Source organism: Xenia sp. Carnegie-2017, unplaced genomic scaffold (genome assembly GCF_021976095.1).
Source record: "Xenia sp. Carnegie-2017 unplaced genomic scaffold, XeniaSp_v1 HiC_scaffold_16, whole genome shotgun sequence".
Classification (NCBI taxonomy): domain Eukaryota; kingdom Metazoa; phylum Cnidaria; class Anthozoa; order Malacalcyonacea; family Xeniidae; genus Xenia; species Xenia sp. Carnegie-2017.
Window position 1 is genome coordinate 7,242,484 of NW_025813469.1, and position 23,451 is coordinate 7,265,934.

At 34.4% G+C, this 23,451-nt stretch overlaps 1 protein-coding gene across 1 annotated transcript; it reads right to left on the bottom strand.

Moving 5' to 3' along the window:
* Positions 1 to 17,086: 17,086 nt before the first annotated feature.
* Positions 17,087 to 21,832, bottom strand: LOC124437042 (cannabinoid receptor 1-like). Its single transcript, XM_046987053.1, has 3 exons — positions 21,644 to 21,832; positions 19,244 to 19,475; positions 17,087 to 18,615 (listed from the first exon to the last, which is right to left on the bottom strand). The coding sequence occupies exons 2-3, from the start codon at positions 19,403 to 19,405 to the stop codon at positions 17,704 to 17,706; spliced, it is 1,074 nt and encodes a 357-aa protein (XP_046843009.1). The 5' UTR covers positions 19,406 to 19,475; positions 21,644 to 21,832; the 3' UTR covers positions 17,087 to 17,703.
* Positions 21,833 to 23,451: the final 1,619 nt, after the last annotated feature.

A 23,451-nucleotide genomic window follows, 5' to 3' on the forward strand; every position in this document is an offset into this window, starting at 1 on the left:
CAGGCATAATGGGTTGGGACTCAAGAAAGGATTCGACATTGATTCGTCCATCCCTATCTAAGATTGGAATAAGTATTAATTCACCCAACCTTAAGGCGCAATTTATTTCAGCGGCAAATCATTTATAGCGAGTTATTATGTGAAATTTTAAATAAACGACAAATTTTTTAAAGGCAAACATGTTTCGGCATACTTTATGCCATCTCCAGTGAAGTAAATAAATACAGGAAGTTTACATGATAATAAGTCATAGTGATAAAGCGGAAATATCGACCAGTTATGAATAATTATTTACAGTTGAATGAGGTGTTATAAAATGTTTGTGTTAGGTTTTATCACAAAAAAAATTACAAAGTAAATGAAAAATATATGAAAAGGTAGAAATAGCTATTTACAGGTCAAAGATGTTGTTAAGATGTTGTATTTGTTTGTTGAGGTTGGGTTTACGCTTCTTGATATAAAGGGCTTCTTTGAGTTTAAGGGCGAAAGGAGTGTGAGCGGTGTCTAAGATACGGAAGCAGGATTGTGTATAATTGTTTTTGCAGTGTGGTGACGAGAGTAAGTGTCTGAATAGGGGTGAAAGAACACACAACCACGGACAAAAACTCACACTTATCACAACACTGCAAAAACAATTATAAACATTTTATAACACCTCATTCAACTGTAAATAATTATTCATAACTAGTCGATATTTCCGCTTTATCACTATGACATATTATCATGTAAACTTCCTGTATTTATTTACTTCGCACTGAAGATGGCATAAAGTATGCCGAAACATGTTTGCTTTAAAAAAATTTGTCGTTTATTTTAAATGTCTTATAACCATTGTGCTCTTACAAAAAATGGAAGAGTTATTATGTGTAATATCATTATGTAACTACATTGTTTGTAAATGTAGATTGTCCAGGTTAATAAAGTCCTGAGAAAGACTGTTTTTGTTGTTGTTGACTGACGTTTCGACAACCTTAGCGGTAGTCATCTTCAGAGTCAAATGAGGAGTAAACATCAGGAAATGTGTATTGTCATTGTGATTTAGTGTGAAGTGAAATATTTTTAGTGTGACGGATAAGAACCAGATAACAAATACGGCTAACCTGGTGTTTACTCCTCATTTGACTCTGAAGATGACTACCGCTAAGGTTGTCGAAACGTCAGTCAACAACAACAAAAACTGTCCTTCTCAAGACTATACCAACCTGGACGATCTACATTTACAAACATGTAACGATACTCCAGGGTTCAAACCATTTATTGTTACGTTTTAATAGCGATCACGTGATTATCGAAATGACTTGCTATTTTAGCTCTGATTGCTGGAATTCTTACTGGCGCCATGGATTTACAACGACAACGCTATGTCTACGGCATTATTACTGCTCCTAGTGACCCATGGTCGTATTTTGAAGACAACGAAGAGGAAACTAAAAAAGTTTTTCCTCGTGTTTCATTAGATCGTGATTGGAACAGTAAATCATCAGAGGAAAAAGTCAAAAAATATCTAGAAGGCGTGAAGCATGATATCGTTACAATGAGAGAATTTTTTGGAAGAGGACAAGATATTTCTGAGCTTTTGCCATCATGATGTTGATGCCCGAGGAAAAAAGTGGCTTTTAAACAAATTACAAGATGAATTTGCAGAACCAGACATTCGCGCATTTTTTTTGTACTATACGGGACATGGGCATATAAACGACGGTGCATGGTGCCTACACGACGGAACTTTAGCTCCAGACGAACTGTTTAAATTATGGCAGGAAAGTCCATCCGGAAAAAGTGGAGATTCGGTGCTGACCATAATTAGCGATAGTTGTTTTAGTGGACATTGGGTGGAAGCGGCTAAGGCAGCTCAGCTTTCAACCGTTTCTGTACAGTCATCAACTGATCACAAAAGCCTTTCTCTTGACCATCATGATATTGGCGGTTTATTCACTTACAATGTTTACAATCGTGGTAGCGGTGCCTTTCAATCTATATTTAGTTTCAAAGGATTTTTTGCTGCTTTCCGTTTTGCATTGTGGCTTGTGTACAAAGAAGCTGTTGCTTTAGTTTGTCCAAGGAGTAAGCAATTGTACCCACAAATATATGTGCCGGATGAGTTTCGAAAGATCATGGCCCGTCGTGGAGGAACCATCCAACCATACAAAGTAATAAATAATGGAAGATTTCTCTTCGTTGATACTTTTGAGTGGATAATGTTTCGTTAACGGAAGAATTACTTTTTTCCTCTTTGCTTTTAATGATTATTACAAAACAACCTTTCAAAAATACTAGTACTGATTTGTCAAATGCTCAAAAAAAGTTGTTTCTATAACTCTATAATGCACGAGAACTTCAATTTCGAAAGAACCCGTATGTTGCGTGGTTTTGCGGAAAAATTTAATGACGAAAGTGTAAATGATATAATATCAAAATCAATAAATGTATCTTTTAAACATTATTTTTAAAGGCTATTTTACGAACGAAATAGAAAACATATTAATTTGTTCCTATTGACTCAAAGCTTGGAAAATGACATTTCGTTCTCGCGGTTGCCACGCAATGTCTTGTGTCTCCCAAACCTTCCTGCGTTTGTCGATAGATAGATAGAAATGCAGAAAATGTTTTCTATTTCTTAAATGAAGAAATACAATGCGAAATATTAGCTTAGACTTTACGAGTACATACTTGGATACTACACATATGTATGAGTTGGTGAGCTATAACATTGTGTTTGATTGATGGTGAAGCAAAGAAAAGTTTGGACAACGAGTTCTTTGATATGTTAACTACAACAGCTCTTAAAGCCATTTTGTAGCAAAAATACAAAATAGCCGTGTGAGAGCAGCAAACACGACACAAATACTTAAAGTTTTTAGCCTACATCAAAAAATCGCATTTGTCATATGAGAAAGAAAAGCTGAAGCTTGCCCCGGCTACGTCACATCCGTTTGAAGTAACGCATAAATTGTACTGCTTTATTCAAGCTCATAGCAACTACATCCAGCTACTTAAAAACTAAAATTGCAAAGGGAATTTTTTAGTACAATATTGTATAGATCCTTACGATGAATATGGGTATATAACCGACAATGATAACCGCGTAATATGACAATAACAGCTGTCCTCGTATTAAAAGGTCCAATATCTAAAACTTCAATCAGTTTAAAATAGCTCGACTTATAATTTAAAACCAGCTTATTTGAGCATGGGCGGAAAGCAGCAAAACCATGGGGGCTCCCCTTAGGCAACCAGAATCTAAAAGTTCTTATGTAAAACTATATTGGATGTGCCGCCCGTTGAAGTTAGGCAGAATACATGGAGAATTACGCGAGAACGTGTAAGGAAAGTCTGTTTTAACGTGTAAGGAAAGTCTGAAAACACAGGGGCGGATGTGGGTCATGCACTGACCGTGCCCAGGCGAGCGCCAAAATTTTATAAAATTTAACTCTGAGAAAAGCAATTTCCAGCTTTCTGAAAGTACATATAAAGTAATATAGGAAAACCCTATCTATGATCTTAACGGAAAAAAATTTCGTAAACTTTGGCCAGTTTTTAATTTTGTCAATAAATACTACTTTGTGTTTGCCAAGTCTTACCATAATCAAATCAAAACAGTTTCATTCTTTGTCAAAATCATAGTATTGTTCCCTGGGGAGCAATAGAAAGAGGAAGCTTGTCATTTTTGCAATGAAAAGTAAAAGAACAATACAATACATTTCAAAAAATTAGTGCACCATCTTTCTTCCTATGAGCAAGAGTTAGTAAGCATGGACATGATAATACAAGCAATGTTTCAGTGTTTAAAGCTTCATAAAAAAAGTATTCGAGTTATACTCGGTGTATATAATAAACACTTATTTTAATAAATCAGAGAAAAGCTCATGAATAAAGTGTTTTCACTGGACCGGGTTAATGATATTGGTAAAAAAAAATACAAATAGTGAAAAATATTTGGTCGATTTCCTGCACTGTTGGTCGCAACTATATAGGTAGTCTATCATAGCACTTTGATATCACATGAAAACACAGTGAAAACATATGTATAAAATAAAACAAACACCAATTACTAACACATACTTCATGACATCTATTATCATAAATAATTTTACTTTATTGGTAGACAATTTCGTTTGTCAGGTTAATGGTTAAGTTTCTTAGGTATATTATAGTTTGAAAACACTGTAAAACACACAATTAATAAATTCATCATGCATTATTCAATTTTTTTGCCAAACCAAGACATGCATAATATAGTTAGCTAGAATCATGAATACTATCATCATGTATCCTAGCCTAAAACAATAGAAGATTCATAAATTTTTTAACATAAAATAATTGAGAAAGTCTGAGTTATTACTTATCGAGCAGGAACCTTTGATTTCGATCTGACTCTCTGGCTCTTAGGAAACTGTAGTTTTCAAAATTCGCACAGCTGCACTGTAATCTGTTTACAATTACCTACACGATTTCGTCCCTCAGCTAGAAATAGCTTAAAGGGCATTGTTCTAAAAGCAATATTCACTAGAGATATCCTTCGAGTTAGAATGCTCAAAAAGGTTGATGACTTTCCATAAAGCGATGGAATCCATGCTTTTAACAAGAATTTTCGATATTATTGTCCGGATATAAACTGACAACACGCACGGCACTCGTAAGTTGATATTAGGATTAAGTAATTTTTAATACCGTCTAATTACTAAGAAATTGCGCAATAAATATTGCGCAACTGTGGCCAACTGTGGCCTGCCACAATCAGGTGATCGAAATTATGGGCTTTAAAGTAAATGGTTTGAGCCCGGGAGTATCGCTACATGTTTGTAAATGTAGATCGTCCAGGTTAGTATAGTCCTGAGAAGGGAATTGCTGTGATCCTGATTAGATCACAGCAACTACCGGCACTTTACAAACGACTTATTCACAATACAAACAAACGATCAACTAAAAACATTACACTTAACACTAATTCACAATGACAATACACAATTGACACCCAAACATTACAACTAAAAACATCATACCTAAATCACACATCACAACTAAAAACATTTCACTTCACACTCATTCACAATGACAATACACAATTGACACTCACACATTTCCTGTACACACAATACAATGACGTAAGAACCAGATAACAAATACGGCTAACCTGACGTTTACTCTTTATTTGACTCTGAAGATGACTGCCACTAAGGTTGTCGAAACGTCAACCAACAACAACAAAAACATTCCTTCTCAGGACTATATCAACCTGGACGATCTACATTTACAAACATGTAATTATGGGCTTTAATTGGTTGGACACCCTTTGGAATTACGTCACTGTTGCCAAAAATGCCAAAATTGCGCAAGAAAACGCTCACTGACCGTGTCCAAGAATATTTCACTCCTCGCCTGGTATTACGTCCATTGTTAAAATACGATCGAATCTGTGATTGTCCAATCACTTTGGTCTAGCATAATTTTCACAGAGCTGCTTGCCATTTCAATCTTTTGCAACCTATCAATAGTTGATGTCTCGCCCCAATACCTGCCAATGAATACCAACCACCTGTGTTGGTTGATCTTGAACTTAAGGAAGAACCATGTCTTTCTAATGACCAATCATCTCCACTCAAAACTAGAACTACAGTTCTTGTCTTTGTCCTTGTACCATGCCCATCAAAACCTAAAACAATATCCCGCAAATCCAAACCCAAAAACGCATCTTGTCTATCTAAACATAAAACAATATTTTGTAAAACCAAACAAGAAAAGCTTGAAAATGAAAACATTGCGAAGCATGTTGACACTAGTACAGTTGTCATGGATGGGCAATTTCACCAGAGAAATAGTTTCAAAGACTGGAAAGTTAAAGATTTGAAAGAGTATATCAGTGACCGTGGTGTACCAAGTACAATCTATTTAAATTCCGATCTCATAAAGTAAGCAAATGCCACTGAGGAGGCAAAACTACCAATTGATCCTGATTTTTCAAAGGATTCCTTGGAGCATTGTCTTCAAGAACAATTGACACTTTCTGCTGGAAAAGGCATACAAAATCCATTTAAAATGACCTATACATCAAATGACATGTCAGCTTTACCAACATTTGGACTGTTGGATATTTTCAGTCATTTAATAGTTAGTAAAGCAGAATATGACAAATAAATGTTGGCATCTTGGAGAACATTTGAAGATTATGAATTACACCAAAATGGTCATGTAAGTAATTTATGTGGAATTATTGTGTATGACAATGATGATAGCAAGTTTCACACTGTCATTGGCAGTATTTTAACCACACAAAGGGACAAAACACCAGAAGGCATGAAAGAATACTGATCGTGGTTCATACTTTCTCCAAACGGAAGAAAAAAAACTTTCTCAAGAAAAAAGAGTATGAGTTGTTCCTCGAGAGGAAAGTTTTGGTCCACGACAATAGGCAGGAGAAATAAGGTGAACTTTCTTCACCACAAGTAGATCTCTAACAACTAGATCGATAACCAGCAATAAAATGATTAGAACAAACCTTCGTATTAGTATTGACTTTAACGTTTTTCTTGTTGATCAGCTTTTGCCAAGCACTCTTGTCTTTCACGTTTTTCGGAGAAGATACACAATGTTTGCCCCCTGGCGATCCCAGAATGCATTGCAAAAACCACGCAAATATAAGGAAGACTGGCGACCGGCAAATACATCATTGTTTTAGTAGAATCCAGTTGTAGTATGAATCCATTAATATAAATCATTAAACAATAAATAAATTTAATTCACATTGAAACCCGGATAAGCAGGATGGCATTCATTGAGTGGGCAAAGCAGGCTGATTGATTCTACACCGTTTGCAATGACTCCCAGATACTCCCCCCCGAGTATGTTTGAGTCAAAAACCATAATGGATTTTTTTATCCAATAATAGTGGATTATGTGGAACGATACTTTAATATTGTAAGTAAAGTTTATATTTGGTTTGTTAGTACTGCCTGTAAATAATAGTAGACCAATGTATGTTTTTGTCATAAGGTATGTAAATTTCTAATGTTTTTTGTCTTCAACGAGAGAAATAGTTAATAGTCCGACAGAATTGTAAAACAAATGCTAATAATGTGGTGTAAAAGCCAAACTTGGCTCAATAGTAGCTTACCAAATATTCATCAATGTTGAAAATAGACCCAAATAAGGTTCCTCTCAGAAGGAGTGTTTCGTTGTCACTTATAGGTCTGTAGCATAAATTCGAATCTTGAGTTTGTTTTTTCCAGGCATTAATCGTAATATTTCATAAAGTCAACCAGTTAGTTATTGCTTGAAATGCCTCAGACAGTATTAAGCAATCGTTCAATGAATGAAGCAGGTTGACCAGAAAACATGGATTTGAAGCTGTTTATTCGATTCTTTTATTTCCATAATCATTCAAACTTAAGTGACTGTCGTTCAGTTCTTGAAAAAAAAAGAAAGACTTGTCGTAAATATTATTTTCTGATTTGTTTGACTAGCAACTAGAAGTCTTAAGCCAATTAAACCTCCAGTGCACGAATTTTTATGATTTTTGTTTTGTGTCATCACAAGATCCCCTTCCATGACAGTTCAGTGTAAGGAAGCTTTCCTTATGTCTAAGAAAGCTCGGCGCATACACAATTACATTTCCCTGTGCAGTTTCTCTCATTTCTGAGGCTATACTTCAGTATTTATTGGTGCTTTGTTTTGCTTGATACATTGGTATCCCCAGCAGCTACCATGACTTAGAAGAAATACTTCCCAAGTCCCTCTCTCATTCACTTAGTTCATAAATTTTGAAGAAGCTACTTATGAAAACATACACCAATGGTAGGTAATTTGCCCAAAATACTAATCTTTTTGTATGGTACAGTAGAGAGTCGGATGATCAAAGGGAGCTAATGTAATTCGGAAAAACGATGACAAAAAATTACGTTGGCATGTTGTTTTGAATTTAAAATAAGACGCTGCAATGTATTCTGACTGTCCTTAAATCCAACATTGCGGATAAGGATGGTATACATTCAAATTCTACTCCTCGTCCGTAAACAGTTCCTTCGAGCAGCATTGAGGACGTTTCTCGACCCAGTACAATATCTATGAGCACTGTTAACACTTCAGACAAGGCGGGACTTTGCTTATCACAATGAGCAGAAAACTTCTAACACCTAATTGAATGTACTAATGCTAAATCTTTGGGACCTGGCAGTCCCAAAATTTCATTGCAGTTTTGTGAGTAAAAGTTTAGCTGAAAACATAAAGTTATATAAATTCACGTGATTTTGCGAGAACTCCGTCTACCACATAGATGGATTTTCACAATATTTTTTTGATAAAATGTTTTCTATAAGACTAAAACGAATCAGTTTCTAATCTCGACACGTAAAATCGTTGATGTCTTTAAGTAAACAAGTAATTTTCAAAGGAGGTGACTTTTTCCACTCCTCTCTAGTTTTCCACTTTTTACGTTTTCAGGAGACAATTTATTTGCTCATTTATTATTATTTTTATCATTTTAGTTTGAAATTTGAATAAATGACTTCAAAAATAAAATTAATGATAATATATTCTAAATTTCCAGCTTGAAAAATGAATTCACCACATCAAAAATTAAAGATCGAGGCTATTGGATTTCGTTTAAGTAAACTATTGATAAATAAAGGAGCACAAGCCTTGAAAACAGCATTGCATTTTAATGTAAGCTTTGATCATCAAACTTACAAGCTGGTCTTAATGATCTTTCTTAAAAAAGGACATTGGATTCATTGAAAAACAAAAAAGTCATCAACAATTTACAATGGGATCTTCTTTACACGTCAACTGGTTCACCAGATATTGAGAACTTTGACATCTCTTTATTGACTGTCTTATTGCGAAATATATGTGGTCTAAAAGCGCCAGCTGGTGGATGGGAGAACCCTTCCTTGTCAGACAACTCAATCTCAGCAAATATAGCAAGAATAAAGTTTTATCGAAACAAAGTGAGTGGTCACATAATCACAACTAGTGTAGAGGACATTGAGTTTGAGCACCTATGGAAAGAAATCACAACAGCATTAATTGGTCTAGGTACTCAAAAAACTGAAATTGATCAAGTGAAGGACGCTCCTCTCAGTCCTGATGAGGCAAATTATAATGAACTGTTGAAAGACATGAATCCGGTCAAAGTATCAGCAAAACCTAGTGATGAAAACAACGAAGACGACCTGTTCAAGTATATAACGCATCAGTTGAATCATAAGAAAACTAATAACAACGGCGACAGAGTTTTCCGTTAATTAGTGAAAAAATGTGAGGGATCTTTTTGTATGCTTATCACGCACAACTGAGTTTAAATAAAGTAAGTGTTGAACTTACAATCGAAAACATTGAACGATTGGTTATTCGTGCTTTAAGCGCTATCTACACGAAGGAAATTAGTTTATCAACTCACAATACTGTTATGGAAGATGAAAACCTTACGAATTTCCTTGAGATGTTAGTGGCGTGTTGCGGGAGTTTGCCTATCTCATTTTTTTTGAGTGTTTGTGTTGTCGTGATTGCATCGAGTTGAAAGGTAGCAATGAAATCTTTGAAATGATGTCTCAAATTTTGCCATTCTATGACGATTGTTTAACTGTATATCACAAATCTCTCATTGACTGGTTGAAATCAGATGGTTATGAGCAGCATGAGTTTACTGTTGATCCCAACAATGGGCATAAGTTCTTATGGCGCTTTTGTGAGAAAGAGTTTAAAGACATAAATTTGCTGAACATTTCTGAAGGTAAAATAAACTCTGCTTCGACTAATTATGCTTTGATGAATGGGATATATCACATGATAGAATGTGGTGAGGATGTCGGCTTTAGTTGGGCAGTAGATGTCAAAACGGCTTTTGCGATTTCAGTGATTTCAGGTATTACTTTAGCGGATTTGAATGAATAGCAATTATCGATGAAAGACGGAAATTCTTGAGTAAAGATTTATTGGAGGAATTTCTGTGGCATATTAAAAGGGTTTGTGATAGACCTGCTTGATCCTTGGGAGTTGGATTTTATCCATTTTATTTACAATTTATTGCAAATAGAATTCATGGTAGTTGTGAAAAAAGATTATTAGCAAGGGATTTATTGGAACAGGGAAAGCTTGTTTGGTTTGAGGATAGAGTCGACTTATTTAACAAATCATCATCATTTGACTGTCTCCTTGCGTGGTAATGTTACATCTCTTTGCGTTTTGTCTGATAAAGAACTTCTTGCTGTAGGTCATGAGAACGGTCAAATATCTATTCTTGAGATTCCGGAGTTCAAGGAGCGATGCACTCTTGGAACTGTACGTGATGATTCACAGCCAAAACAATCGGACAAGAGAAACACATTTGTACCTCCTATCTATGACAACCATTATGATATTAGAGAAGCTTCGCGTGGGACTATACCACTCCAATTTGGATTTGTACGTGGAAACATCAGTTGTTGTTCCTTCTCACCTAATGGTAAGAGACTGGTAACGAGTGATGGATCCACTGGCGTAAAGTTGTGGGATGTGAATAATAAATGCTTGTTGTCATGTTTACAATCAGGAAAGGCCGTCAACCATTGTTCCTTCTTAGATTCTGGGTTGTTTATTGCAGCACGATTTGAGAAAGATTATAGAGACATAGATTCTTCTGAAGAATCTTTCGCTGGATGGAATGCATTAACATTGCAAAGAGTCGATCAACACTGCATTGTTCATCACCGAGCACCGCAATGCAATGATATATATTCAGAGTTCTTAGTTGGAGTCATTGGCAAGAGTTTGCATATTTTCAAATTGCCAAAAGCAATTGATATTTTTGATTATGAACCAGTTTGTTCACTATTATTGACTTCAATGATAACGCACCATTGGCATGATTGTGTTTTTTATCATACCTAGGAAGTTTCAAAGCTTTCTGAAATTACTCGATTGACAAACATCTTGAATCAAGAAGATTTTGCATCTCATAGTAAATTTGTTCGTTATCCATGTTTCCATAGGAAGCATGAAAGAGTAAACCCAGTCTCGTTTAAGGAACTTTACGTACTGCCGTATTTTAGCAAGCTTAAGATTTTCAAGACTGATCTTTCTTATTTGCCGTGCTTTGTTTATGTTTGAGCGCTGTGTAATTAAATGTTGTTGCTTTTCACCGGATGGATCTTTTTTGCTGCTCTCGCTGTTGGTGACCACGTCAACATTCATATTTGGAGCATTGAACGTTGTACTATTATTCAAACTGTACCAATCCAACTGAAGAGAGCATTAGGATGCTGGTGGTCGAATGGCTGAATTTGAATATGGGATGGTTCTGATCATCTAACAAAGATATCAACATCTTCTAAAAGTGTTTTAGATACCACGCTCGTGAAGCAAGTAAATATTGGATTTAAACCTGAAGACTCTTAACATTTGCTGACGTCTTAGTTTGTATTAACCAAGAAGATTTTGTTCAAGTTGTTAGAATTACCAAAGGTGAGATAAAATACAACAAAAGACTTTCAGTAGATAGTTCAGAGTTTAATGCAGCTGTATCACCAGATAACTCTGTCATCTTAACTATAAACAATACAAAGTTCACACTATGGAAGTGAAGAAATGCCAACAATGAACTTCATTTGGAATCCTGGCGCACTGCAAAAATACCCATAACGTTTTTCATTAAAAAATTTGTTCAAAAACAAATGCCTGAAAAATATTTCCACTTCAATTGCTGTTTTACAAGTGATAGTAAACAAGCGGTCATTTTTTTTGTCCTTCAAAAAGAAAATGGCTTTTGTTTTATCGATGTGGATAAGAAAGTTGAAGTGAATGCAATGCTGCGTTATAATGCAAAAATGTTCATTGATGACAGCATACTTGTATATAAATCGTATTGTATTGGAATATCTTGGAATAGTGTGATTGCTGTAGATTTAAAAAGTGGTAAGAAATGCGCTGAAAGTAACGGCAGACCAACACGGGAACTTTAGCTATAGTAACAAATGGTGGATGCAGAATCATTTTTTTAAGCTTAATGTTCCTGAATGAGTTTGCTAACGAAAGACATAGGACAATGAAAACTTTTTTATATTTTCTTACACAAAACAATAATAAAGAGTTGCTGGTTGCTATCACGGACAAAGACATACTTCGCTCTAAATCAAGAAAGTTAAGAAAGTTAAAAGTTGATGTCAAATAAAATCCTCAATGAACAATACAAATTTGATTTTTCCAAATTACTAATATTTCTATCCTGCATTTTTCTAAAAGAGAGAAAGCTTTAGGGATGCTTTGAGAGAAGTGTTAAGTAGTTGTTTCCTTTCGTATTACGATAAGCTTCAATTCTCATAAACGTTTGTAACCACAAGAAAAATTTGTAATTAAAATCAGGGATAAAGCAAGAATCAGTAATGACAGCTAGAAAGCACAAAAAGAAACACTATAAATATGATTTTCATTCACTTCGCAAAATTGCTTAAAAAACAAGTCTTAGAACAGCTAGGTACACACTTCCTGATGTTAAGCTTCGTTAGAAATAGAAAATGTTGTCGTGTGGGCTGGAAAACTTTAAAATTAACAACTTGGAAACCTAAAAAAACTCACTGCCTGAAAAGATTTTGTAAAAGTCAAATTTAAAGGATCTTTGCAGAACATTTGTAGAAAAAATTGTATACAATATTTATAAACTCTTTGTACAGATTTAATTCAAAACTAGCGTGACCGTAGCTACACATGGTAAAAGTAAGCACAACAATTAGTAAAGAAAATTATTTTTAGTTCTTATGTATAACACAAGATAAAGTTCTCAGAGTTCTCAATGTGAAAAAACATCTTAGCTAATTTTTTTTCTTAGATCCCTACAAATACTTTCTTATATTCTGGTATTATACAATTAAAACGTTCATTGTAGTATAATTTACTAATGCGACAATGCCACACGTGTTGAACTAACTACATCACAAGTTCAAGATGGTGGTGGAAAAAGTTTGAAAATATGTCTCAAAGTTCTTCTAGTTCAATAATATTTAAAAAAAGTAGGGGGCGAAAACTCAAATGCACTGTAACTATGTTTATTAATCTACTTCATTTTATAGCCATGTATTCACAGGCTACCAGATTGTACGCACTTCGTACCTATTTTGATAATTTTGTATTGAATTACTCTTTTAGAAGCAGTCCATAAAATATCTTACCGATCTTCAACAACGCTGATATCTTCAACCATTTTTTTTTTTCATGTCTCCAAATAAACCAGCTATAAACTCTACCACCAAATGCCACTTATCATCTGATGCATGATCATCCAAAAACTCTCCAATGTTTTGCCAATTGTCAACAAAATGCCATGCAGCAAGAAATTCTTGAAGATTTAAATGAAGAAAACAGTAAAAAAGCGTCGTTTATGTGATATCTGATGAAAACTACCACAATTTGCCAACTTTTGAAGGCCACTGTCTTCCTCAAAAATCAAACTTCCTTCTTCAATTCCACTCTTTGCTTTTTCTTTTATTTTACTTGTATCATTATTAAGCTGGTGTGGTAAAGGTTTAGTCAAATAATCATTTGGAGTTGGTATTTTCTTGCAAAATGATGGTGTTTCCATGGTAAGATTTTGTCCGCTCTGTAGTACAAATCTGTGATAGTCTTTGGAACATCTTCAGCATTAATTATGAAGCTTTCCTTCTGGGTCAGACATACAATATAAGTGTTGACAGGGATATAACATAGGCTATGAAGCTCAAGAGAAGAGTTAATACAATTCATAATGTGCTCATACATCTCTACAGTATGGCTGTTGTTATCTTCAAGGGAACCATCAATGGTATACAAACTTTGCTCAGTCTTAGAATCGTCTTCACCGCAAAATTTGTTAACATATTCTTCAATCTGATCCTCAAAAAAGCTCAAGATCTCCACAGTCCGGTCAAACTCCAAGCGTTTCAATGCATGTTCAGCTGTGGGTCGTAATGTTATAAGAACAGTGGCACCACGCAGCAGTTTACCTTCAACCAACATACTTAATAGTGTAAATGCTGGCATTTTTGCATCAGCAAGCATTGAGCCATCAGTTTTAGTCCAACTGTTAACGACAAAAAAAACACCTAACCCTTCACTTTGATGATACAAGTATGAAACTTTCTCACATTCTTACTATGCCTAGTAACACAAAATTTTGATATAGGGCCAGCCCATATTTTACATTTAAAACGAGTTCTGCGAATGTCGTGTTTGATGACGTCATCGGTAGTAAAAAAAATAAAGTTCAGAGAAATCTGCAATTTCCCTGTATATTCTTATACAACAGCTAAAGACGATAGAAAAACTATATTACAACTTTTTCTTTTAGGCAATACTTTCCCAAATATTGTGCATGGAATATTCTGAAAAGTGCTAAGTCAGCACTTTTATATATATTATATACATATATATACAAAGTGTATATACAATGTGCCCTCCCGGCTATCACCATATTAAAATGGTGACTCCTGCACTTGGGACACCGGACGTACGGTTACACATTGTATGGATTGTATTGTAGAGTCACCAGAGTCACCTATATATATATAAAGTGTACAACAATGTGCCCTCCCGGCTTTCACCATAGTGCAATGATAAATCGTATCGAAACAATGAAGAACATTCAATTAAGTTTCTTTAAGATTTATTACCTTACTTGTGTTAGCATTCAGAATAACCTAATTGAAAAAACCTAATTGGAAAGAAGATATGTCAAAGGATCATCCTCAGTTTCTGTATTGGATCAGAGTTTTGGAACTAGAATTACTCTGTTTACAACTAGTGCGATCATTTAGAGAAGCTAATTTCTCCTAATACTTCCAGTCAATTAAGCAACTTGTCCCTTGGATGTTTGCTTTGGGCAATGTTAATTATGCAAGATGGGTTTCTGTCCATATCCGTGATATGTCGGAGCTTCCATTCAAACACCCTGACGTCTTTAACCAGTTTTACCAGTATGACTACTTTTATTTCTACTGTTATGTCTATCTTCGTTAATTGTCGGTTTTTGCGTGTCGTTGACGGAAATCATACGACCACCAACGACTACACCTTTACCGCAGAATATTGAAATTTTGTTAAGACTATGTGAACGACATTTCAAAAGACGACATGAACGACATTTCAAAAGACGACATGAACGACATTTCAAAAAGACGACATGAATGATATTTTAAAAAGACGACATGAACGACATTTCAAGAAGACGACATGAACGACATTTCAAAGACGACATGAATGACATTTTAAAAGACGACATGAACGACATTTCAAGAAGACGGCATGAACGACATTTCAAAAGACGACATGAATGACATTTCAAAAAGACGACATGAATGACATTTTAAAAAGACGACCTGAACGACATTTCAAGAAGACGACATGAACGACATTTCAAAAATACGACATGAATGACATTTCAAAAATACGACATGAATGACATTTCAAAATACGACATGAATGACATTTCAAAATACGACATGAATGACATTTCAAAAGACGACATGAACGACATTTCAAAAATACGACATGAATGACATTTCAAAAAGACGACATGAATGACAATTATGTTGTTTTCATCAGTTTCTTCACCTTGAATATGATTTCATTTTCCAAAACTGTCTTCAGAAAGTAGAGTAGAGCTGCCACTCTTCATAAGTTTCCTAGCAGGCGAGAATGCCGAGAATTTTTTAAAATCTTCCCAGTTATCACGTATTATTCTACCCTGCCTGATCATTTACCAGTAGTTACTACTGTGTGATAATCTTATCTGAGCGTTTTTATTTTTTCTTTAATCCGGTCATTGTCTTTTTTATATGAATCTCCAGTTTTATTCATATCTTGCAATGGTTTTGAACATTCCGATACCTGAATAGCCGGCAAAGCACTACTCGAAGTCTCGTGCCATTAGCTTTCAGATTTCTTCATAGAACACAACGAAGTCTGCCTTAAAATTGATTTCCTTGAACTCCGTACAGGATTCATATTCTTTAATATTCGTAAAAAAACACTGCACCTTTTCATTTGTGCAATTCTAATTCTTTATTGATTTCAACATCATTTAAAAATTTTGTAAACACAATTTGTCCCGGCCAGAGGGGTAACTAGAACGTCAATTGGGGGAGGGGGTGTATATTCGTATATTTAGCTGTGACCAACTGATTTCTTTTGAAATTCAATTCACTTTCAAAAGAAATCAGTAGTGCACAACGGAATATATGACTATACCCCCCTTCCAATTAACGTTCTTACGACTGTGGTCCCGGGCTGGACACTGTGTTGCATTCACGTGTCAAAATACTGCCCCGTTTAAGTGAGTGCTTTGCGTTTTTTAGCAGAGTGCCTCGGGTAAGTTTTCATCCGGGATAAGAAAAATTACAAGTTACAACACAAGTTACAAACACAAAGTAATATTTATTGGGAAGCTGCGGTGTTTTTTCCCGGGGACAACAAATGTCCCTTAGCAAAAAACTATCCAGGAATTATGAGAACTACTGGAATTTGTCGTTTCGTACAAGGACGTCCAGGTACAGGTATTCTGAAATATTTTAGCGCATTTTAGAGTACAAAGAAAAGCAGTATTGAAAATTTTTGATCAAATAACGGCAAAAGTTCTGTTGAGAGGAATACAAATGTGATAGAGAGTGAGTAGTTAGTGGCAAAGCTTTAATAGCAGCATCGTCAAAGTTATAATTTCAAGTCAAAAATTAGAAAAAAGGTTGAAAAAAAGGAAAACATGCAGGTAGACACTCAAAGATAGACATAAAATAGACATAAAATAAATTTAAAGATGGGCGTAAAAACAACGGTAGGCAAAAAGGTAAACATTAAAGTAGTTACTAAAGTCGACTTAATATAGACATAAATGTGAACAAGGATGACACATATATCCCATATGGACGCAAACGTACATATAAGGACATGCATAAAAGGTAGAAATGTAAAGATAAAAAGAGGAACGCAACCATCGTTATAAAGAAAGAAATAAAGGGTGAAAAAAAGTAAACATAAAGATTGTCACACAATTAGACATACGGGTAGATATAAATAAATGAGATTTAAACGTATATGCACAAAAGAAGACACAATCTCATGGAAAAAAGCAGACAAGAAATAGACACAAAGATAGACAGAAATATAGGAGGCGACATGAACAAGTCGTCATTTTCTTAGAGACGACAATCAAAAACCTCAATATATAATTCGAACCTAGATTAACACAGACAGTTGACAACTTTTATGGAAGAATTGAGGAGCATGCAAAATAGACAGTGAATCTTTAACACACGATGTCATAAGTTCAATCTGCTTTGTTTCAATGAAACTGATACATAATATATTATAATCGTTAACTCAATGCTCATTTATCTGTGCTGGGAAAATTGTCGCAAACATTTCACAAGTAATACCAATTTAAAACTGAAAAAATATTCAACTATATACGATTACTTTTTTTCCTTTTCGAAAGAATATTTTACTGTGGCCTCGAGATTTCATTACTCAAATGTTATATAAACGTTTATCTCTAATTCTCTTTCGACGAATTTATCCATTGCGAGATGCCACTGTGTATTAGACGTTCATTAATGATTAATTTGTCGATCTAGCAGTCAATGTGATAGTGCCATATTTTCAAAATTCTGTTTATCACAAATAAAACAATGTGCATTTTGTAATGCAAATGAAACGATCAATTTGTGGCATATACTTGTGATTAAAGCACCTTACTAACAAGGTGAGTTTTTAACAACGGTTTGTAGCAACAAGACTTTGTGGTTTTGAATGTACAGGAGAAACAAAGCGCTTCTTTTTAAATACGCCTTTTAGACTGCTTCGATAATCCACAAGCCTTAAAGCATACACAATTGGATTGACTGCAAAGTTTAGCATGGCCACCGGTAAATAGTAGAAATGAAAACTTTCCAACAATTCAACGTCTATTTTCCTACGCATAAAAACAAGTAGCAGTTGAAGGGTGAGAAAATAGGGAAATATGGTTACGAGTGCGAAAATATTTAGAATGAAGATTGTCTTTGCAATTTCAAGATGGTTGTTGTTGTGCTGGTTACCATTCTCTAGTGTTTTTCGTCGACTTTGCATTACTTCTTTAATAATAAGACACTTTAGCATAACCTGGAAGACAACAACGATTACTAAGAGAGAAACTGCAACGATCAAGATGAATGGAAACTGCCCATTCTTCAACTCTGTAGGTCCTGTTACGAGATAACTGATGGCGAAGCAAAGAGAAACTAACCAAGCTGTTGCGCATATTATGTAAGTTTTTTTCAGAGACAGCATTTGTAAGCAGCGTATTGGATACTTGGCAATTATGTAAGTTTGGATTGTGAGTGAAACCAAGTGAAAAAGTGAGCCTGTGCAAGCCAAAGTCCAGAGGAAAGAGTGGGTAAATATAAATATCTTTGACGAATGCATTTTGAAGAAAATGAAGACTCCCCGAGTAACTTGGGAAAAAGATGCTGTCAAATCAGCCATGGATAAACTAAAAATGGTAATCCACGGTCCTCGCTTTAGTTTGTGAAGAGGATCGACCAGAATGACAACAATCAGTATACCATTTGTAAAGACACCAATTGTGGACACTGCGACAGTTGTTGTTAACTGTGCACTAGAGTAAGTGTTCTGCAATTTCACCTTAAATATAAAACATAGAGTTTTAGCAAACCTGATTGCGATTTTTTACCATCTTTCATATTAGGGAAGCCTATCTTTAAAAACTATAAATCATAAATATATGTCCGTACATTTAAGTACAAACAAAAATATCAAAGAAAGCCATGGCGATCTTAAGTTGTCAAAAGGAAGTCATACAATGTCAAAATTGGTAATACCTGGAATGAATTCAGGCTGATGCCAATAATGCTTGCATCATTTGTGCAAAAGGCTTATGTTGCCGTATTCGATGGCTTTGGTATATTCATAAAAATTACTCAACATTAACGAATGTTCATAAAAATTTGGCAATTAGATTAACAAGAAAAAACTTCTCAAAATTTTTCTAATTTTCCAAACTAGAAAATTTCTCAACACAAAATTTTTGCTCATCATTAATTTCAAAAATATTTACTGTATACTATAGCTTACAAAAAAAAAGAAATCGCTATTTTCTAATGACAAATGGTACACGCTTTTGTTAAAGGAATGCCATCTGCAACCACTTTCTCTACACACAAATTCAAATATATTAAACCAAACAAATGAGAGGAGAATAGATGCAATCATATAAAGAAACAGCTTCTTCAATTTTTATATATACACTTACATTGTTTTGGTGGTACGAATTCCTGCTGCAATTTATTTCATTAATCCGAGTCGAATTACACGTTTCGTTAAAATCATCAACACTGAGAGCTGGATATATTTTGTTGAAGATGGTAAAAATAAGTAATCCATTGACATAGAAAGGATAGACGTTTTGTAACATTTGTTTAAACGTGAGAATACAGATGAAAAAACTGTTGTTGTTTGGTTTGGATCTTTAAAAGATATGCAGTCTAAAAGAGAACATGTTTTTCTATATCATTACCAATTGCGTCGAATTTTTTGTGGTAAATAAATATTTTATAATGACATATTACTTTCCAGGGAATAGTACGCTATAGCTTGTACATAGCTTAAAATATAGGACAAACAAGGTAAACCCAATAAGCTTTATTATGGTAATTCGAAATTCATGTGAGAAAGCTAACATTGTAAATTACAAGCAGTTGTAAACAGCTATGTATTAATGCGTTCTTTCTCTGAAAATGCAGCATTTTTTAACAATAGATAGGCCGTATGTGACTACGTCCGATTATGGCAGCTTGCGTAATTCACATTTTACTCTGGCACGAATTACGCTGCAAGTGTCTGTTTGACAAGCTTATTGTCTGATAAATCTTGTTTGAATTGACATTTCCTAACTTGACACTTAAAACTGCATTTGATTGGCCTAAAAAAGGTTTTATTGTAAAAACTTTAAAGTCTTGGACTCGTGACTTTTCATTTCGACATATTTTGAAACAAAAACAGTGTGTGATATATGAAACAATCAACGAACGACATAAGTTATTCTTATAAAAAAACTAAAATATTCACGACATGTGTGCACAAAAAGAAAAATTCTATAAACAAAAAATTTCGTTTTCTTTCCATGCATCCTAAAATCCTGGGTGCAACACGCTCACAAATTTAAGAGCATAGAGCTTCACACGTTAACCTTTCGGTAGGAGATATTTGCGCCTTCACACTATCCTACTTAAAGATGCCATCAAACACTTACGATGACGCAAGTAGCTTCGCTCGGGGTGCGCGGGGAGAGTGCCGTCGCCACATACGTCTAAGCCCCTGCAATGAAATCACACACAGCTTCCACTGCTCTTGACATCTACTACATCAAGTACTTGCTTTGTATGTATACATATAAGCTCAAGAGCTTAAGATGTTGTGGTGTGTTTCAAATCACTAATTTGAAAATTTAATAATTTGCAACTAAGTTGGCTAATTGCCACAAAAGCAGTGCAAGCACATCCAATTAGTTGCTACCATGACTATGACCTCTAAATATTGGTCACTGCGCATGCTCGAGCAGAAAGCACATGCTTCTTAAATTTGTACCAAGCAATTAGAATCACCCGAAATTGATGCAAATAGATCCAGCTTGTTGTTGTCATTGCAACGAAGTTGAAAAGGTGGTCAAGTGTTCTTCACTAGCTTTGATGATTTTTCGCATTATTTGTGATCAAGCAAGCTTCTTAATCAAAAATCCTTATATAAATAAATGTACTTGGAGTACTCTACTAATTCATGGTTGAATGGATTGTGCATGTGTATTTTTTTTAGTCTTGTGTTGACATGTTGACATGTTATACATTTTATGACTTGTAAAAATAGCAAGTTTGTCACTTTACCAGTGGTTCCTTGAATATTTTTCTAAGAGAAACGCATTGGGCGCAGCTAGTATAGTTAAAAGAGAATCGCAGCATGAACAATTGTATAGATACCAAAACTTGGGCATTGAAAGTCATAGACTTTGGAATAAAGAAAGAGACTGTCGACACTTGTCTTAGTCTCTTCCAGTCAAGATTACTAGTGTTACTTGTGTGAATTTTTAGCATTTGTTTACAATGGACGCATGAACTTTTCGTTAAATAATGTTTAATTATTTTAGCAACAATACATGCAAAACATGAATCTTGTGAAAATGAGTTGATTGATGTGCTATTTAAATCCATACAGTGCGCAACTGTAAAATGTTTACTGAAACTTAATACGGAAACTTAATATTGCAATTTGAAATATGTATTGTCTTAAATAATTTGATACACATTTGTGTTCATAAAAGTAGAATAGCATAATACATGATTTGTGTTCATAAAAGCAAGTATCAACATGAGACAGTATTCCTCTCAATGCTCAACTTACATGTATAGGTCGGCAAGCAATACATTTCTAATAAAAATATGCTCAGCAACGCGATAGCACACGTCATGAGAAATTATGCAATTAATATCAGACATAATAATCAAGTTTTGATCAAATTTGATCCTTTTTCCTGTTACAATTTAGGCTAAAATGGACTATTTATATTTTCTGGCGTTATGGCGTTTTGCTTACATGTATTTTGATGGTTTTTAAAATGCGACAGTATTTGGTTAAGGAGATACGATAGGATTTCACTCACCTTAGTCACCAATGCTTAATCTCTTGTTGTTTTTATATCAGATTGTTGCTGCCTGATGTCTTTGATAAGCTGCCTGATATCTTTTTTACTCCTTAATTTGTAAACCAGAAAGGCAGTAATCAGTAACCGCTTTTTCTTTGATGCTTACTGCAAAAATGTCGCTTGTAAGCGACACTACTTCGACAAAGTTGATATAATTCGCACACATGACGTCATTTCCTCTATCCTACTGGTTTTGAGTGATTATGTCATTTTTCTCAGCAATATGAGGGATCCGGTTTCAGTATTTTTACTTAATTTTCCTAAGGGATCAACATGACATGGCAGGGTGCAGTCTCATTTTCAAAGTTTGAACTTCATTTTATAGTAATTTCAGATTATGGGGAGCGTCCAAGTTCTATTATTTAAATACATATAGGGATGAAGAAAGTTTAAGGCTACGTTCACACTACACCGGTTCGCTCATCACGACATCATCGTTTGCGTTAAAGGGTAACTGTTCTGAGTAAAGACTTATTAGGTTCATGAATTTAGTCTATTTGATTATGTTTCTGACGTTGAACAACTTCACTTCCTTTTAATACAAAGAAACTCCAACCTGCTACAATAGCAATGCAATCCGGTATAGTGTAAACGGAGCGTAAGTTTGACGAGGTTGTAAAAATGCGATTCTTCATTTGATGATTGAAATATTGTAGTTAAGAGCAACATTTTTGTTTAATAATGATTTCTGCAAGTTAATTACATGTCTTTATTATCTTCTAGTAATCATAGTAGCTCAACGGTACATGCTTATGTGTTTATCAAGTCTTTTGACGGCTAATCGACAGCCTTTATGCTGTTGACCAAATGTGACAACAAATGTAATCAATGATTTCATTTTAACGCTAGTGAATAACAAGTATTTTAGTGCTACAAGCGCTAATCAAATTTTTTTAGATTTAAGTATTCATAATTTTATTATCAATGGCTTGCCGAAGGTTGTAAGAGTTAGCTATGTTAATATTGTCCAGTTTTTATTATTCGCTGCTTTTCAGCGGATCAGGAAACACCATTTACGTTGCAATTACAGCTTTTCTACAGTAAAATTCCCCATTTTGACAGTCTCACAAAGTATATCATTATTACTAGAATTTCTCAGTCAGCTAATATATTACAACATGGAAGTTAATTAATTGATAAATTCTGCTTAATTCTTTTACTTTGCCTTTCACATTTAACTTTTTTTTCTCGTCTTAATTCCTCGGTTGTTCACATTAAATGATAAACTTTAATACTACTGAAACTAGTAGGAGTGTTGTTGGCCATTGCATGATCCAAGATGAATAAATTGCATGTATTCTGTTTGCCCAAGTTGAGTCTCAAAAATGAACAACAATAATTTAATAGTTTTAAATGGAAAACATAAAATGTAATACGTTCACACAAAGTTCACAGTCACTGATCTGTAATTATCAATAGAAACTTCAACTCACTACTTATCTTCATTCATTTTTGCAATCCTCCAGATCATTAATATTCATGTTTTTTAAGCAAATACAGTTTCAAAAAATTTGGCTGATAGGTACACTAACCTTTAGCTTCCAAATCTCTGGTTATTTTTGATTTTTTGTGTTTAAATGACAAACTCATAAATTATGCATTGACTCTCAAACAGGTACACAGTAAACATCTTTTATTTTTTAAATGCAAGTCTTGCACACATTCCATACTGTTAAACTCAAGTTGATAAACCGTAATTATGAAATTCCAAGTTGATGATAAATAATCATTTCAAAACTAAAATAGAGTTTGCGTAATAAGTAACT